The following is a 12582-nucleotide window of genomic DNA, read 5'->3' as shown; positions in this document are numbered from 1 at the left end:
TCAAATTTAACTTTCACATGCCTCTCCCCAATTTATATCTTCTTAATAGCTGCTGTAGACTGTGCTTTTTACTAGGTTTTCACAACCTCACCACTTCACAATTAAGCCCCCGATGACCTGCCTCATACCTGGCACATTCTTGGGGTACAGGTCTACTMAACACAGCAAATCRTAACAGACAAGCCAGGAGGGAGAAAAAAAAAACAAAAACAAACAAAMAAAAAAAAAAAACTTCTCTTGCACCCCTCAATAATGTTTGCTTTACTATTGGTCAATTGTACAAATGCTGTAAGTTAAATCAAAAKMACAGGAAACAATTTGCGGATTAGCATACAGCACTAACACTTTCTACAGCTACTCAAGTATGCCAAAATGGAATCAGCATCTATTTCTGCATCTACATCAGTTGAGAGCATGCAGTGAAGTAAAAGTCATCTTCAAATCTAGGCAAGGTTGCTAAATAAACTGAATCTGTCCTAWGTGTATTTCACCTTATGAATGGAATCCAATGAATAAAAACACAGATGCTCTGGACAAAAACCAAATCAGCTTAAATTCTTCCGTAAACACCTAATAATATACCACGGCTCTGACCAGCATCAGAGCTGCTGTTATTCTCCTTGCAAAGGRAACTGGCATATAGGCTGGTAGAATCCATACTTAGAAAAGCAAGATGTTCTTTCTAATCAGATTACCAAGCTCTGCAATGAGACTTCTGGAAGTGAAAGGCCATGCAAGTTATCTGCATATCCCACTTAGTGCAGGCATTTCTTTTGATTACACTGGCAACATCTTCTGAAAGAAAATGTATATAGCTCAGTAGATGCTACAATTTCAGATGGGTAAGAAAGAACTGACTGAAATCTCAAGTCCATAAATTTTGTSTTTCTTTTCCCCTTTGTAAAAACTTTAATGAYCCCTTGTGAAATTATATGATAGAAAACTATTCCCAGCTTTCCATAATTCCCAATTTGTAGGACTCTAACAAAGCAAGCACAYGCACAAACTTCTCCCCATCAACACATTTCTGGAAATACCACTGAACAAGCATTCCTGCTTAGTATTTAGAAGAATATTACACGATAGTTGAGCACTTCTCTTTTCATCTATCTCCACAAAAACATTCATCTACTAGAAAAAGTTCTTTTCCATCTAAATGTAAGAGTTCAGTATTCAAGTTTTAGGTTTGTGAAAGAAATTTTGGGTTTTTAAAAAGACACTAAACGTAACCAATATACCAACATCAAAGATAGAGCTATAAGCTTTTCCTGTTCAACTGAGCTCTATCTTTGAAAATTCTCAAAGTTTTCTCATTCTCAAGAAAAAAAAACTCATTTGAAAAAATGCATACATTAGAAGCAATATGGATAGTAAAAAAAATAATCAATTGARGATGTTGAAAAAGAGCACTGTCAAGTACTGCATAGCTCTGAATACTTTAACATACTTTAAATGTGGAAGTGCTACAGGAAAAACAAAAGTCTCACCTTATAATTACAGAAAATACAAACTGTATAAACAAGCAGCTAGCATTCAGCTAGGTTACCTTTCAAAAAAAAAAGAAAGAAAACTAACCAACCAACCAAACTAAATGAATTAAATAACTTAAACTACTTGTTTCCTACCTTTTATCCAATTTAACTACCCAGAATGCTTTAGTTTCTTTGGCTACTGATCACTGCACCTGTTTTCAAAACATCTTCAGCTGGCTTAGCCTGTGACTAATGGCAGCCATTTCCAGGGAGGGGCTATTTAAGGAAGGATCCTTACTATGATTCTGTAAAACTCTTTGTGATACTGAAGGACAGACAGTAAAATTTTTGAAGTTGCACAGGTGATATTACACTTTATACACTGCTTTCAAATGTGCTGAAGCTATTCTGTAAAGGCTAGTTACTTCCTAAAAGTCTTTAAGCCTCCTATATTAAAGCCTTCATTTTTAGCCTCTTTTCAAAAAGTAACACTGAGAATTATTAAAGCAAAAGAAAAAAGTCTGTTTAAGTTTTACTGCTAGTCTGTACCTCATCTGTTCTACTGTTATTCTCACATAAAATCTCATCCTGTCCTGTGGAGTTTGGCAAGAGGCCTCCCGGAGGGGGCCTCCCACAGCAAGACAGTACGCCATTCTTACAACACGTATCACTAAAATACCAGTGTATTCCCACCATAGAGGCAGGTTACAGTATCGACTRCATTTGCCATTGGAATTTTAATTACTTATTTTCACAATCAACATCAGTTTTCTCAAGCCTAAGGAGGTAATTGATGACATTATCTTCTCAAAGGGACAGCTCAGAGAATAAACTTAATCTTCTAAGACTGCTGTATGACTAATCAGCCCACTCTAATACCGTCTTTCCTAGAAATACTGTTTATCATCACTACTTGAAGCAGAGTATCTGGCTGAACAATCCACATCAGCCTTTTTAACCAATTGACACGTGCCCACGTAACTGGTTCTCGTACTCAGCCAGAACGCTACCTTAGGAGGCACAGAAGCTGCAAAAGAAACTTCCACRCAGAAGAAATGACGTTGCGATTTTTCTGGGACTAAGGGGTTTTCTTAAAAGCACAGAGAAGTCCCACTTGCGGAAGTATTTCAACGTATTTTTTTCTTGAGCAGGCATAGTAAAGATACTTGGCTACAACAATAAGAGAGCAAGGTTCTRGAAGTGTACCTGGATAGGTATGGAATAAGGCATCTGAAGTTCATCTCCTTAAGATATTTCTATGAAGATAAACTAATTTGTTTCCTCAGAATTCCAAATAACTAAATATACTATACCTATCTACAGAAACTTAATTAGGCTAGTTTAAGTATCATGAATGATTTTTATACCACAAAATAGATGCTATGTTTGATATACTTATTGTCAGACCGTAATTAAAATTTTATTATACCATTTCAAATATTCAATTAAGTGCTGTTACACAACAAACTATTCCAGTCAGAAATGGGTAGGACTGTTCTCTATTTTAAAGCAAAATTGCGTAAGTATAATTTTGCTGAACTGAAATCAGTAGTACTACAGAGATGCAGAAAACATTATTCCCTAGCCAAAATATCCTTCATCTCGTTTAAACCTGACCTGCTACCACTTGAGTTGTTAACAAGATGTYACTAATGCTGCATACATCACTAATGAAAAAAAAAAGAGTCTGTCAACAGGGGAATATACATATATTTCTCAATCATCAATAGACTATYATTACGCTGTCATCGAAAGAGAACTTTTCTTGCTATATGGAATGTAAGTCATTCAGTTTGCTCGTCTCTGTGAAACCCAGATCAGCCTATATTAATAAGTTTATGTATAAATATATACCCTGTATTATTAGACAAGATCAGTGTATAGAAGAGCTTTATTTTAATACAGTGAAATGCTTTTAACTAGTCAGTCCACACATTTTGGCTACCATTAGGCAAAGTAAATTGAAATAAAGAGTATCAGCTGCACAGCCAAACAATCATCAACAAAGAAAAAACRAATTACTGCAGACAGAGATCTGATATATGTACTAATACTTTCTGAAACTTAAATTATTCTGGGGAACACAGTTAGAATTCCAGTCCCAGAAACCTTATTCCCAAAATGGACCAAGAATAGTAGAATATATTTGAACAGTACGACTCTTTTCAGGTTCTAGCCCATCTATACAATACTGGCTATCATTGGTACATCACCTTTTGTACTGCTTCTTTTTTGGAAACATAAAAGCTGCATTAGTAATCTGTGATGAATTAATCCAATTTTAAATGTCTGTTAATCTAACAGCAAGAAAATAGGCACAAAATTTCCACAAAGGATACAAAATCAGTGCCCAGTTACTCAGATCCTCTCCTGACACAAAATGTATGTRGATGGTCATTTTAAAATTCTGTAAGAATACCCCATGTTGAGTCTGCATTCACAAAACGGGAATGGCCTAAAGTTTAATTATTTACTCTCTTTCTTTCCTGTTCCAAGCAGCAATGTACTGGTGCATACAACACCAAAATTTTAAACCATAAAATTAGTCCTAGCGACATTAAAGTACACCACAATCTCCACTGATGCACACCTATCGTGACAAAATTTCACAGAAACTAAAGTGGAGATTTAGAAAGATATAGCTATGTTTTTAAAAAGACTTTCACATTTTTACAAGCATAGAGATTAACAATTATGTATTATTTCTAAGTTTAGTGATTTGAGRTAATATTAGTTTAATATTATAGCAACATCTGTCTATACTAGAATAAGTAGTGCAACAAAATAAGTTGCAAAGTAAAGACATATATCCCATTAGAAAATTCCTGAATTCTGAAATGCTAGTGTAACATGCACTAATTTCCAACATGTCTCAACCCTTTATTTTTGCTTCCAAGATAAGAAGTTTATACTAACCTAAGTGTCACAACATTAACAAAAAGATTAACCTAACACTCTTTCACTGATACACTCATATACTGTAAGGCCTATCCTCCACCATTATAAATTAATTCAAAGCATTCTTTGTGATCTTAGAAGAATGCATTGTACAATTATCCTTAGAAAAATAGGAAATGGACTATTTTAAATGCACATACGAGAGATTCAGTCCTTTCAGCAAGAGCTGAAAATCTGAAGGGAAAAAAAATCACCGTGGATCAAATTGCCCAGCTACAAACTGAAACACTTTTCTTTTTCCACTTTTATACATTTTCTTCTCATCTGAAAAAAAAAAGACTCCTTACTGTGTTATTTATTATCAGCTGAAAACTTACACTGATATGTTTAGTTGTCAATTTTGCTGAGGTCAAATTCCATTTCATTGCCCTTAGGAGGACCGGTGTAAACAATGAACTATAGGAAGCTGGAAGGGTGTCTAAGAAGGCAAAGGGGAAGGATCCAGGGCAAAAGCTCATTAAGAATACTAAATGTCATCCAAACTTTTGCATCAGGTTTCTGGTAATTAAAGGAAGTGTCATATACCYTTTTCTTTTATGCTCTCCAACTGGCCTGTCAATGGATCCCCACTAATCTACATATAAATAATATCTATAAATAATAAGGGCCCCCTTAATACACAAAAAATCAAAAGCTTGGCTGCTATTCGCTTTGATTTTTCTCATCAAAGAAAGAATGACAATTTCTCATCGATTTATAGTTTACCACTCTATTTTCATTTGGAATAAGGTTAGCACATTCACTTAACTCTTCCACTCATGGGTAAAAATACCTACTGTTACAATGCTTTAACATAAATATTAGTTACATGAAGACTGTTATCTTTACAGAAGAGGAATTTAGTGTCTACAGATCTTTTGATCTGCAAAAATACTACCAACTCTTCCTCTAGTTTGAAGAAAAAAATATTAATGGAGTATCTTTTTTCAAGCATGGAAAAGAACTTTTAATTAAGTAAAAAAATATAATAAACTTAGGTGCCCTTCCTCAAAAAAATACTTAATGTACTTTCATTTTCTGTGCCTAATAACTAGCTATTCTTTAAATTTACATACCTATGCTTTAAATATCTATTCTTTCAAAACCTCTCCATCTTTGAGCTTGAAGTCAATGTTTATCATACCAAAAACTCAGTCTTATTCCTAACTTCAAGGCACATTACCGATTGTCCTTTCACTCAACAGCTTCTAGAAAACATGGTCTTCAAACCTATATAAAAATGCAGTGTTCTAGCTAATAAGTAAGCCTAGGAAATTTTCTATAGCCATTTCATGTGTAGACAGTTTACAAAAGGTTTTGTCTAATGACTGCCAACTGCTRACTTGAGGGGAGGATGGAAACAAGGGAGTGTTCAGAAGCAGTTTAAGCCAATCTACATAAGTCTAGGTGCATTTTTGTTTTCATCTCCTTCCTCTGATCCCATGCTAGGGACCAGCTAGATCTGGGATCTGCTGTAATTGAAAAGTGTATATATTATTTAACTGTTGTGGAGTTTATTTTCAGTTTTAATCAGTCCATCCTGCGACCACACAAATGGACAGCTAGTATAGAAGGCTACTGGAATAAACCGCCAGGAGTGGAAGAGGAAGATAAGACTGCTTTATTCCATGACTGTACAAGCTTAGTTTGGCAAACAACTTAAGAAATCAAATCCTTTTGGTTGTTAGGGGACAAGCCAACWAATTAAACAATGACAAAAACAGGTTTATTCACTGGTTAGTCTAACCTCTGTGATCTGCTCTACAACAGAGAGGTCTAGAGTACTAACATGTTTGCATTCMCATGTAGCTTGAATCACAGGTGATGAACACCCTTCTCTAAACAGAGTACTCTTTAAAGTGGTCTGGAGAGGTCTCCATAAAGACTCTGCATAATTTGGGGATGTCAGTCTCTCTTCTCGTTGGCATACTGGCCTCTTCACACCACACAGCAAATACTGCCTCAAAGACAAAAGCAGTGGGAGTAAACTCCAGGTCAATTCGAGATGACTACTCCTTTCATTCACAATAAGGAAAATGCATCCTCACAGGTGGGCACTACAGTGCTTCTGCTCAGCTCGTAAGAAAAAWCCTCCTCAAGCATGCTCCCCCACAGATCTGGGGAACCCCAAAATAGAACTCCATGTACTCGTACAGTTAACATACACCACTCAGGAAGTCTCTGGCATAGAGGAGCCACACAAGGTAGACTGGTCATCACCTCGGTTCTAATTTTCTACAGGTAACTCTGCAACACTCCCCACCACGCTGCTCTGGCAGTCTCACAGCTGCTTTTCCAGAGCTTACATACAAACGTTTCTTGCTAAACAGGTCATGACTGCTTTACATGCTAGTCTCCAAGATATAAAAAAAAAAAAAAAAAAAAAAAAAAAAAAGTACTTCATTGAATTTCTTTCCTGGTTCAAACTCTCCTTTGGAAGGAAAATGTCTCGTCATGTAAAGAATATCATAGTGGCTTGAAGCCTTTTCCATACTTTAATCTCCTGAAATATCCTCTCATCTAGTCACCCCATGTTAACAAATACTGAGAAAAGGAAATGTATGACTTTCCAACAAACCTTTTTAAAATAATGGTTCTAAAACTTATTAGATCACTAAGATTTACTTTATGGATAGGGCTTAACAATCTTCCCTAGTTCCCAGAAAGCCTTTATAAATTATCCACAAGTCTTTAAAAATCCATTCCACACATACAGAAACAAATATCCAGTAAGTAATTGTATGCACAGTAACTGGACAATGCTGAAAGCACTAATGGGAAAGGCAGAAGAGAAGTGTTTATTACTAAAGCACACCAATTAAAAAGCAAGCAGCACAACAAGTCCTGACTTACCAACATTTCTCAACTCTGACCTGTATCATATTTAAGGTAAGAACAGTTCAAAGTCCATGTTTATTCAGACTTGCACATTTCTGTAAAAATAGCTGAAGTGCTTATTATAGTAAGTACAACTGTATAGCACCTAGTATTACATTTCACAAGAGGTTAACTACTTTCAGGTAAGTACTGAACTGATAAATAATCTAACAGTTCGAAGGTTCTGTATCCCATAACTGTGCCAAGTAAATTTAAGCTCTRTATTTTCCTATAAAATTTAATTGTTATCTTTTCCAAATGAGGAGATCTCAAATTCTATGTACTTTCATTCTGCAGCCTACTATAAAAACATGTATTTTTAATGGAATAGTGTGTATCTGTAAGATTTAAACAAAAAAAAATTTACAGCTAGTTGTGAACAGAGTATCATTTCTGCCTTTCTCAAAGTTTTTTAATTCACATACCAGTGAAACAGTCAGTCTGTRTATTTGAGAGTCATTATAAAGCTCAACACCTCAAAAACCTACATTTTCCTTTAAAAGACTTCTCAACTACAATGCAGAATAGTTTCTTAAAAAAATACAGTGTGTATCACTCAGCATACTTCTGCACTGCATGTATATAATATTTGCAGCGTCACATTACAAACGTAACTGAATAACCAGCTTGAAGTGTTTTAACGAAGATATTCATATTCATTACTCTGCTAGCATTTTTCTTAGACAGTATTCCAATATAGTATTTATACTGTTGTGAGAATGTTGATCAAAAATCCTTCACCAAGTTGGAAGTTACACAAGTCAATTCACTTTTGTAATTCTCATAGTTTATTACAACTTTACGCTTCTTAGCCTAAGGTGGCTTTTTCCCCTAAGTGATCTAACTTAACTAARTGAACTTTGAGTCCCTATCAATGCACCCACCTACTGAATAGTCTCACACTAAAAATGCAGCTTTGAGTTCAATACTTCTATATTGTTTAGCTCTCTAAAATATACTAAGATTGGCATTTCAAAAGTGCAAATAATTCACCTCAAAATAGCTTAGATTATTCTAACATGACTTGTAATTCTTGGTGCAAGCAGTGTTTGCTTTCCTTTCTACATAAATTATGCAAGCATGAGGAAGTCAATAACTGCCTCTGATCACTTGTTCAAACTGGAACATCAGGACAGAATTTAAGAAAATCATTTTTCATAATACAGAAACAAATGATAGGGGAAAACCACCTCTTAAGACTTACCTGTTCTGTCTCTAACACAAAAACTACCTTAGGGGGAGAAATCCTCTACAAATCTCCATACTGCTGTAGTTYAAATAGTTAACCAGAAAGTGAAAGGTCACTACATTCCACGACTAGTTTCCAGCCTGCATAAGAGCAATAGGACTTTCAGCTGACTTGCGCTGGAAGTTGGAAATTAGCAACTGAAGAATTTACTAGACATTTCACTTTTGTCCTCTGAACGCTGGCAGAGAACAAGAGCAGCAGACTGGTCTGGCTTCAAGGGAAAGCAGTTACAATATTAGTACATACCAGTGATCTCTGTAAAGAGCTAGGAAGGTCACTAGGAAAAGCTACTGAAACCATAATGTAAATTTAGGATGAATTAAAAACAAAATCCCCCCACACTGTACACACTGCTTTGTTAGTATGGCAGTTTTGTGTAAGGACATAGCAACAACTAGAGCTACCGAATTCAAATATACAYACCATTAAATATTTTGTACTTAATAAACTAAAAGCATTAACATGTAAATAAGCATAAAAACATTTAAACAGTCATCTCAAATCACTTATTTGGTAGAGCATTGCTCTAGCTTCTGAGTCATTCATTGTTCTTACCTTCCTTTGGCAGCAAGTGAATTTTTAAACTACAGGGAATATACTACCCTCATTCACATATTTAAATATCAAGAAAATACCATGATAGATGTTAAAAAAAGGAGTATTTACAATAAGTTTACAGAGTARATCCTCAGCGAAACTGAGTTTGGGTTTCTTTCTTTCTTTAAAAGGAGAAACTCTGTTCTTTCCAGAGCTTATTCACTGACTTAGAAAAAAATAAATCGTAATAGTATTTGTGCATATATATTTAATTACCTAGACTCATCTGATGACACACAATTGCTTTCTAAATATCAGATTATACAAGCTTCCAACTTATACTTAATATGGAAAGACCTTACGCAGAAGATGCTTAAGTTAAATATATATATATATTCATACATATATATATACACATATCTTAACTGCAACATATGAAGTTCTCCAGTACAGACCACTATCAGAGGTGGTTCAACAGGGGGGAAAAGCCTGATTTAGTGTAACAATTATATTTATTCCAAGTCTTGCGTACTTCTTTTAAGACATATTTCAAGACTGTAGTCTTTGCTCTTCATGCGAGGACCACTTAGTAAGCTAAAATTACTCGTTCATACGGGGGACTTGATTTACTTGAATTAAGTTGGGTTATGGTTGGGAGAACAATGATGCCACCAGCTATGGAGGCAGTAAACTTTAGAGGACAGCACACTCCTGTAGTCTCAGAGGGTTCCAAAATGCAAATGAGACCATGAGTGACTTTTAGCTGTCTATCAGTAAAACTTGGCACTTTTCCCAAATATATCTGAGAATGTTTTACAAAGGATGATAAAATATTCTATCCATACTACATAGATGGGAAAAATGAGTCAGTAAAGCTAAATGAGTTGTTCAAGTTCACCCAGCGAGACAAAGATACAGGCAAGGAATCCAGTTCTAATGCTATATGCACTTGAATATGCAACCCTCTTGCTTCTGAAAGCACGATCAAGGCATAAATTGAGACCGAGGCCTCAATCCTGCAGTCAGCACCAAGTCAGCAGTCAGCAGACTCAAAGTAAGACCAGGCCTTAAAGCATTCAGTTCTCTGAATGCTGAAATGTCCTTGAGCATATTCTTCCAATAACTTACACAATAAATGTGCACAAATACAGTCATATTTAAACAGTATCTTGATCTGCTGTATTCAATGTTACTTTGCAGTGATATTAATTATCCTGAACACTCTCCTTCATTCTTTCCGATTAGACWAACTTGTATCCTTGCAAGCTTAGAAAATAAACTACAAAATTTAAGCCAAGCAGAAAGACATGATGCACTGTATTACTCCTAAAATCTTTAAAACAGTTAATTCTCAGAAATTTCTGTTGAGTTACAATTCTGTTAAAAGTTTCATTGTAATAACTAAACAAACTTTCAACGTAATGACTCACAGATTAACCTCGCATAACATTGGAAGGCAAGGCAAATAAACTACATGGAGCTACCTTAACCATATACAAGCTTAATGCTCAACACAAACATGCTGGAAAAATAACAGACTGACAGAATTTATCTAGATTTTAAAAAATAAATAAATAGAAATGCAACAGTATCACAAATCCTATCAAAGAATAAATAAAGCTGGGAGCTTTCATTAAAGTATGACTGTATTAATAGGCTTCTTCCTTTGTTACTTTAAAATTTAAGCAGTTATTATACATTCGGTTCAGCCTGAAGAGGGGCTCTATCACTATTTCACAGAACACTTCGTATTCCCACTTGTGATYCGACCTCCTCATCCTCCCAACTGTCTATCTACATATTTATACATCTCTATAATCAGAGTATCTGAACCTAATCTCTATGGTAACCGTAGGATTTGTTTACATGGAAAAAGAATATTAGAAATGTATGTAAATTTAGCTGTCATTTAAATAAGTGGTTTTGCTTGTGGGGAAAAAAGCTCTTATTTCCCTTGCTTCCATCTCCTGCATCCCCACTAGGCAATGGGCCACATCTGGGAAGCTCCATATCATACTACGCTGACAGTCTGTTGTTTGTAAATTCATAAATAGTTTACTTCTAATGGGAAAGATGTGTGCAGCATTTTAGATCTTTAACACTTACTTAGAAAAAGCAGAGGAAGGACAATTAAAGCAGGATTGTTTTTAAGATAATGTCATTTAAGTCACCAAAGTACACAAAACATGCTGAACCTTTCACAGCTATACAAAAAGACTCATTTTGTTGCTTTAGTAATATCAAAACAATCTAGAAGTTAAAACAGTCCACATCTACCATTTCCAGCAGTGAATACAGTACTGGGTACATATTTTACATAATACACACAGAGATACACAGTAGCACAACTGTAATAGTGCAAGACCCCATATACATACTACTCTTCTTACTGATGAATATCAATGAACTGATGTATCACAGGTTTATAACTACTACTTTTGATAAAGTTTATAACATTCTGAAACAGGATTTCCTGCAGCCCAGCATATCTAGGATTGGATTACACAGTCTGGGAGTCAGGGTAACAAAAAAAGCAGCTCAAGCAAGAAATCAGCAGCAAAAGGATTAAAGAACTTATAATTCCAGTTCTTTAAAACTACTTTGAGATGCACAGTTCTTCATCGCACATAGAAGAATTCATTCTATTCCACTGAGATTTTATTTTCTATAAAACTTGCCAAATGTATCAAAAACCAATGGTCTTAAAAGGCCTAAAAGAAGAAAAGCGCACTCACTTTGTGACAATCATGTACGTGACTAATACGCAGCACTGAGGAAATTAAAAYCTGTTTGAAAATCTTTTTGCACCTTACAGCAATCATTTCGCTGCAGAGAACAGAATCTCTTACATGCTCCCTTCCTGATCAGACCAAGATTATTCATTCCGCAAAACTCCTCCTAACACATACAAAGTAAATCTACTATTTACTCTCTATTCAGAGAGGCACAGCTATGCGGCCAGCATTTCCCCTGCAACATTACTTTCTCGAGCAGGGTGACTGTCCCCTGTTCCTCCATGAAGCAAGCTCAGCCCAGGCAGCCATGTCCTTATTCTCCTACAAACAATGTTTCTGAAGGAGAACAGCGAACTTGCACTTTCCCCAGCAAAACGCGGTGGAGCAAAACCTGCTCCACGAGCAGCCAAGGAGCCGCGGCACTAACGCAGCACGGGGGCCAAGCAGCCCGCAGTCTGGGCCTGCACCAGCGCCGGTGGTCGGGACGGATGGACTGACAGACAGGACAGCGTTTCCTCGCGCCAGCCTCCCTCCCCTCCCCTGCCAGGCACACAAGCGAGTGTTTTACCTTCATGATGAGCTCAGGCTGCGGTAAAAGCCTCGGTCGGGGCTGAGCGGCCGAGGCCGGACCTGGAATTTAAAACAAAGCACTGAGGCACCGCACCAGCCGCTCGCACTGGGCGGGGGAGGGGAGGGGAGGCCAGCATCGGGGCGGGCTCCTGCCGAAACTCCCCCTGCCTCCCCCAGAGCCCCCCGCTGAGCCCGCTCCCCTCCC

General features: G+C 36.4%; 1 protein-coding gene across 2 annotated transcripts in view; it reads right to left on the bottom strand.

Annotated features, from left to right (window-relative positions):
• The window catches only part of ARID4B (AT-rich interaction domain 4B), a 95807-nt gene extending 83245 nt beyond the window's left edge, over window positions 1-12562 (bottom strand). For both annotated transcript variants that reach the window (XM_085315463.1, XM_085315464.1), the window contains exon 1: window positions 12376-12562. In XM_085315463.1, coding sequence (XP_085171589.1) covers window positions 12376-12381 — 6 coding nt within the window. In that variant the 5' untranslated portion in view covers window positions 12382-12562. The remainder of the gene's footprint in view (window positions 1-12375) is intronic.
• Between the last annotated feature and the right edge of the window lie 20 nt (window positions 12563-12582).

Source organism: Rhea americana, unplaced genomic scaffold, assembly GCF_003343005.1.
Source record: "Rhea americana isolate MKP2758 unplaced genomic scaffold, rheAme1 scaffold_43, whole genome shotgun sequence".
Taxonomy (NCBI): Eukaryota; Metazoa; Chordata; class Aves; order Rheiformes; family Rheidae; genus Rhea; species Rhea americana.
This window is presented reverse-complemented; position numbering and strand designations above follow the sequence as displayed.